Raw genomic sequence first — 7,054 nt, forward strand, 5'->3', positions numbered from 1 at the left:
TAAACAAATATTTTGTATGAACCTTGAATTTCTCTGGCATAACACTTTTATCGGTGTTTATTCCTGAACTTTAACAAATTTCTCACTCTATCCGTAGAAAAGATTATTTTACTCTATTTAAAAATAACTTATAAATTATTCTTTTTGAAATATTTTTAAAACATACTTTTCAAAAAATATTTTACAGATTCTAAGTTTATTATTTTAGAAGTAAAAAAATATGCTCATAAAAATATTCCAAAAAAATATTTTAAAATGATTTCTCATTCCAAATTTTTTATTCGAGAAATATTTTATTTTTTTCTTATAGAACACTCTTATTCCAAAATCATCTAAAAGTATTAGAAAGTAATTTGGATATTTCAAAGGATGTGGGGATTGAGGAAGAAACATCCCTCTTTATTTGACTTGTTCTAATAAGACAGACGCATAGTTCTAGCTTCTTCTTTTTTCTTATCAGTTATCATCTATATTTATGTATTTAATTTATTATTCAGATTTCAAAAATAAGTTTGAACATATAATCAACAATTATTTAAGCACATACTTATTTTATGCAGCACCTTAACTGTTCAATGATTAATCTTGGTTTAATAAACTATTGTAAAACAAAACATTCACCATAATATACCTTCACTCTAAACTTCCACTCACCTGAAGATCTAACTTGAATGATACTCACAAAACATGTCACATGAAAAACAAAACCCATTTTGGTTTAACTGACTGTTGAAATTGTAAAATCAAATTTGATTATCAGCACTTCACAAAAAACACGATAGAATACAATTGGTTATGTATCTATTACACAAATATTGATAGTTCTACAAAAACTTGTTTGATAGATTTGAGGACAAAATCTACAAACATCATTGTTGCTACAAGATGTCTAGGCTGATGAGGATATTACTACAAGGTAAAAAATGAATCCAAAAACAAAGTTCTTTAAGAATCTTTGAAAGCCACCTATTTTCAAATTCCAAAAACATAAACATATCCCCTTTAACTAGATCTAAGCTCATTAAATTTGCATTTCTTCAAACGGGGCCGAATTTGGTTAAAGATAGAACCTGAAAGGACAATTTTACCATTTGATTAGATACAGAAGCCGAGGAATCGATTACTAGATTTTGGTACACGTTTAAGCAAAATTTCCAAAGCTCATTATTCAAAGTGACGAAAATATCTCTCTAAAATTAATTTCTTATCTTTTCCCTTCTGTGACAAAGTATAAATTAATTTACTATTTGCAACAAGGACAGACCAATATATTACTGAGTGACTCTCCCAAAAAAGTGTTCTATCTGCAGACACCCCTGGGAATGCAAACTACTTGTTTTAGCTCCAAGCTTTGACCTTTTTGAACTTGCTGAATTTTCCTTTCCACCCTACAAGAAACAAAGTTCTAAAGTCAGCTTTAAGCAACATCAGATTGATAATACACAACTGGGTTGCTACCCTTAATAAGTGCATGTTTGAAAATTATTATTTTGGAGGAAATAAATGTTTATTTTGCAATTGTTTCTCCAATATAAGCTGAACCAAACAAACTAAGCTGTCAAAAAATTATCAAATTAGCAAATATAGTCAACAACCAAGAGTAAAAGTGGTTAACTTAACTCATCAAGATACGATTGCAAAAAAATAATTACAAAATACCTCTCGCGCCCTTAGTACAGACAAATAGTGAAGTAAATAGATTAACAATCATTTGTCAAGTGATGTTCATGGTGAAAACGACACTCTCAAAGATAAAAAAAGATATAGAAGGAAAAAAGGGAAAACAGAACCGGTTCGGGGTGTAAATATTCAATTTCTATAGTAACTATTATATCACTGTCCAATGAAAAACCCACCACCTCTTTTTGTTGGTTACAGAAACTTATAAAAGATAACAAGCTTATTGCTGGAATATAGTACTACTACTTTAAAATGAATCAGTTATGACTGAAAACACTTATAGCTCAAAAAAATCCACACTTAATTCGATCAAGAGTAAACACTACAACTCACCGAGAGGATTTGGGTAGGAGTTCTTAGAACTTTTATTCTGCCACCTCTACCATCAGCCCCGACAGCTATTAAATCCCCATTACTTGATCTTTTTGCAGATGATGATGATTCACTGTTCTGTCCACGCTTGCACCATTTTCCCAAAAACCGATGAGTTCCATCAGGACCAAGCAATCCACCAGAAAACCAGATATTATCTGGACCTAGGATGGAGAAAGAAGAATATGCCAGCATTTAAGTTTCGTAGAGTAAATCATCATCGGTTTCTTACTTTTTATCAAAATAAATATCTTCAAAACTCAAATAGCCTCATACCTGAATTTGAAAGCGTAAATGGTGACTCCTTTCTAATGTTCACCACAGGTTGGTTAATGGTGGCTTGTAAAGTTACATCTTCATCCATAGGACCAGCTGAATTGTTAGTCATGTCAATGTCAACATCAACTCTGGGAGACTCAGCCAGAGTACATTTTCCTTGCAATAATGTTTCGGTCTTTGTGGCAGACATGGTCTCTAGCTTCGCTAGAGAAGGCTTGCTACAAGCAATGTCATTCATGTCTCGTTCTTTGTTGTTGTGTTTTGAACATCCTTGCAAAGCTTTAGTGGCTTCTAATTCATCTTCATCAATTGTGATATAGTCTCTCTTTTTATCAGGAGTTTCATTACTAATATTCACAGCCTTATTTGTAGTAGCATTGGAGTTCTCGATCTTCAAAGATTGAAAAGATTTACAGTTGTCGTTTGCAGCCAGGTTTATTCCAGATTTGGGTGCCGAGATTTGTTTGCCTGGTTTTTCTACTGGAAATTTGGAAGCTGTCGCATCAGAATCTGTGTACTTTTTTTCAAAATTCTTTGAACTCTTCGTTCTTTTTGAAAGTTTCAGCGACATCTGATATTCATTTTCTTTTGCTTCAGCTAATGTCTCGAGTTCTTGTACCTTTGCCTAAAAATGCCCAGAAAACTCCAACAGTTAACATTAATTTAAAAATTGCTACTTACGAGATTAGCATTAACAAGCTCATCAGTACATACCTTCAGTTTCGTGATCTTTTCTTTAGCTTTCTCAAGCTTTTTGCTATAACGAGCCTCACCTCTTCCAAGAACATTGCACTTGGCCATCAATTCTTTGTAACTCCTATCAGAATAGTGCAATTTCAATTTACATTCCAGGCAAAGCATAACAGGTTTAGTCAAACAGGCACAATTTTAAGGGAAAAAAGCCTACAATAAAGAGAATAGTATCTTCTCAACCAAAGCACAAAAACTTAAATTGATGGCTTCAAATTTCAGGAAGTCCAAAGGTGGGAAACTTTTTCAACCTAGCTTATTCAGCAAAAAAGGATTAGGGGGATAAACCTGTTCCGCATGACCAGAGATCTTTTCAATGTATCTATAGTGTCTTTACTGTTGGCCCCATTACCGAAAGTGGCAAGCTTCAAAACCTCCTCTTCATCGATGTCCAGATCAGACACTCTACGGTGCAGGCCATAAACCAACTTAGTAAGAAGTAAAAGGATAAATAAATACTATATCATGAACAAAAATGGTTACTCAACCAAAATGAAGCTCCACTCACAATTTTAATGCGGCAAGTTCTTTAGCCAAAGCCATGTTTTTTTCTTTTAATCTAAAAGACTCCAAAGTTGACTTCTCAAGTTCCTAAATCAATATAAATCTCCACAAGTTAATTCAAGCTGTAAATAGTTAAATTGTAACAAATCAAACAGAAGCTACAGAATAACTCACCTCTAATTTTTTATGTAACTGGAATTGTATGAACGTTTTTTGATTTAGAGCCTCAATCTTTAATGCTGTTTCTGTCTTTGCCTCCTCCTTGCAAATACAAAGCTGAAGGAAGAACCAGAAGAAATCAATAGCATTAACAAAACTTTAAAAAAAAATACCAGCTAGAGTAATATATAGGAGAAAGATTAAATTCCTTTACTCTACTAAACCACCCATTCCTCTGTCAATGCCTCATTAACAACACTTGAGGTTTAATTTTTACAGCTTAAAGTAGCAGGTCACATAAAATGCATGAATCTCGACTTTGTTTCTACTTCACCGATCATAAGAAATACAAACACGTGTTCATTGAGCTATAGTAAAATATAACTTCTACATAGAACATTACAAAGAACAATTCATTTCAAAACAAAACCTCATTCTTCTTGTGACTTATTTTTAACCAATTAATTACTGAAAAAAACAAAAACCAACACTGTTTCCAAACAGTAATCATCAACAACAAACCAATCATCAATTTAACATTCCATTAACAATTCTAAACAACTGGTGACGCACAGTCACTCACACCTCAACCTAAAAAATCTCATTTATACTACAAACTAAGCTCAACACAACCAACAGCAGCAAAAAAAGCCTTATCCTGATATTATACTAAGTGAGCATAGGTAATGGATCGCAAGGTATCACTGAATCCAATGAAAGATTACATTCTTAAGAATGTTATCCAAGATTTCTCCTAACAACTTCCTGCAATGCCTTTCTTGGTCTTCCTATGACTCATATCCCCCTTCTGAACATCAAGTGTCACTCACACCTCAGCCTAGTGCATCTCATTTACCCCACAAATTAATCTTAAACACAACCAACAACAGTTGCAACAAAAGCCTTATCTCACTGTGTGAGGTCCAGTACATAAAACACACAACATCATTAAATTTAATTAAAGACCAAACTTTTAGCAATATTATTCACCTCAATATCTGCCAATGTCCTTCTTAGTCTCCTTCCAAACACAACCATACATAAAACAAAATAAATAACATAGCAAAATATAAATAAAATGAAATAAAAAATACCTCCTCCTTAACTCCTTCCAATTCCTTTGTTTGCCGTTCCAGCTCAGAAGTGAGACCCGAAACCTTCACCTCCAATCTCTTAACTTCCCTACGCAAAACCCCAACATTTTCCTCAGATTCAAAGCTCCTCAGAAGCTTCCCTCCATCGCTCGCGTCCCCCACTGACTGAAAATAAAGCCTGCACGCATCGCTGGCCCTGCAACTCTGCTTGCAAATGGGGCAAGTGTGTTTCTTCCCTTTCGAACAGTATTCGAACCATTGCTGCAGACTGCAAACAAACACACCCAAATCAAAATGAAGGCAAAGAACGGAACTTTAACGGCGGTTGCGTCAACCAACGGAGAAAAAAGGCAAGTGGGTAGAAGGGATTTACCAAAGTTCGTGAAAGACGTGGCCGCAGATGGAGACCGATTGGAGGTCCTCGGTAATGGGGTCGAGAGGCTCGTAACAGATCGAGCAAATGGTGCCGGCGAATTCGCCGCCGTCCACCATGGCGTGCGGTGGCTAGTTGAATTGAACTGAACTGAAGGAACGGTTCTTTCTCTCCGATGTTTTCTAGCCACGCTTTTTTTCCCGAGAAAAAATAGTGGGAAAATGAAGGGGAATTTGAAAGGTGGCGCAAGGTTAATTTTTCTGAGGGCGGGAAAGAGAAAGAGGTGCTATACTAAAAATCTTCATTCTTATCTGAAAGGTAGGTTAATAAGTCAGTTTGTTAATTGTTTTGTATATTTATTTATATATATTTTTTAAAATTTATTTAATGTAAATAATTTCTAATTAATTAATTAATATTTTTAAATTAATAAGTTAAAAAAAAAATAGAAGTTAAATTATTTTATCATAATTAATCATTTAAATTTAATTTATAAATATTAATGTTACAATATTATTATATTTGCATCTTTTAAAATATATAATATAAAAAAGTTATATTTTAAATTATTTTTTATTTTAATTTTTAATTTAGAAACAATCAACCTATGAAAGATGTAAAGGTCTAAAAAATAACCTTAGAGTAGAAGTGGTATATTTTAAATGATACCTGAATATTTTATTATTAAAATGAAATGACATATAAATAGAAAATTCGGTTATTCAGGTTTCATTTTAAAAAAACCATTATCTCTCTAAAAGTTTCCATTTTCCTTTTCTCTCCCTTCTCTTTAAGATTTTGATCTCCTCGCTTATCAGTTTGAACTCCTGGCAGCGAAGACTACAAGACTGCCCTAAGTTCAGTTTTGTTCCTCTTTTTCCTTTTCTCTCTAAGATTTTGATCTCCAAACTTATCAGTTTGACGATCGGAGTCTGCCATTGCCCGATTAGAATCTCTTATAGAGTAAGTTCAATTTTTACCCTTCTCTGAGTCAAAGTTTTGAACTTGTAGATCAATCTCAATCTAAGTGTATGCATGTGCCTCTTTTAGTTTTAAGATTAGTCTTTAGTAGATCAGAGTCCTAAGTTAGATTTTTGATCAGCACTCTGTGGTGCAGGTTAAGCTACTTTTGAAGATTTTGGTAGGTTTATAGCTCTTCGTGAGCATATGCTCAAGTAAAGGTAAGGGATGCTAGTTTAAAATCTTCAATAGAACCATAGGTTAGAAGATTTGATTTGAATGTGAGTATGACGGGGTCAACAATTCCAGATTTTGTTACAAGATTTCTTGTTCTGAGTAGATTGTAGTTTGATTGAAATTGAAAGTGTTGTGATTGAGAATTGGTTGTTTGATTTAAATGCCAGATTTTGTTGCAAGATTTCTTGTTCTGAGTAGATTGTAGTTTGATTGAAATTGAAAGTGTTGTGATTGAGAATTGGTTGTTTGATTTAAATGGTTTTGGAATTGGAAATCATATATATGTATAAATGGACATAATAACTCAATGATTCAATGAGAGTGATTGTATCATGCTGAACAGGAACTGGCAATGTAAGGTGTAGATTTATAGTTTAGGAATTGAATGAGATATTGACTTATAATCTAATAGGTATATTAAGTTATGTAGAATTTTTCTGCATATTTCGCTCAAGCTAGAAAGTGCTAGCTCAAGCTAAAAAAATTTATGGGTGCTCTCTGGAGGATTTTAGCCCAAGCTAAAATTCTGGGTGCTCTCTGGAGGATTTTAGCTCAAGCTAGCAAATTTTAGTCCAAGCTAAAAAAAATTATGGGTGCTCTCTGGAGGATTTTAGCTCAAGCTAGCGAATTTTAGCTCAAGCTAAAA

The 7,054-nt window shown here is 33.4% G+C and overlaps 1 protein-coding gene across 2 annotated transcripts; it reads right to left on the reverse strand.

Annotated features, from left to right (window-relative positions):
- Positions 1-781: 781 nt before the first annotated feature.
- Positions 782-5,501, reverse strand: LOC137819387 (uncharacterized). 2 transcript variants are annotated; one of them, XM_068623220.1, is made up of 10 exons: positions 5,212-5,501; positions 4,839-5,106; positions 3,760-3,861; positions 3,590-3,672; positions 3,370-3,486; positions 3,046-3,148; positions 2,329-2,956; positions 2,014-2,216; positions 1,265-1,388; positions 782-1,070 (listed from the first exon to the last, which is right to left on the reverse strand). In XM_068623220.1, exons 1-9 carry the CDS (start codon positions 5,328-5,330, stop codon positions 1,272-1,274), a joined length of 1,740 nt encoding a protein of 579 aa, XP_068479321.1. In that variant the 5' UTR covers positions 5,331-5,501; the 3' UTR covers positions 782-1,070; positions 1,265-1,271. The 2 variants fall into 2 exon arrangements, with proteins under 2 accessions (XP_068479321.1, XP_068479320.1); XM_068623219.1 differs by lacking the exon at positions 782-1,070 and having other exon boundaries at positions 1,175-1,388.
- Between the last annotated feature and the right edge of the window lie 1,553 nt (positions 5,502-7,054).

The sequence above is a fragment of the Phaseolus vulgaris genome, chromosome 10 (genome assembly GCF_000499845.2).
Source record: "Phaseolus vulgaris cultivar G19833 chromosome 10, P. vulgaris v2.0, whole genome shotgun sequence".
Taxonomy (NCBI): Eukaryota; Viridiplantae; Streptophyta; class Magnoliopsida; order Fabales; family Fabaceae; genus Phaseolus; species Phaseolus vulgaris.

Bases quoted from the DNA above. Each gene is read 5' to 3' on its own strand.
- LOC137819387 (XM_068623220.1), bottom strand. From the start codon at position 5,330: ATGGTGGACGGCGGCGAATTCGCCGGCACCATTTGCTCGATCTGTTAC. The intron at 3,862-4,838 runs GTATTTTTTATT...TTCTTCCTTCAG, and splicing joins TGGAAGGAGTTAAGGAGGAG to CTTTGTATTTGCAAGGAGGA. The intron at 3,487-3,589 runs GTGAGTGGAGCT...CCTGCACCGTAG, and splicing joins GAACTTGCCGCATTAAAATT to AGTGTCTGATCTGGACATCG.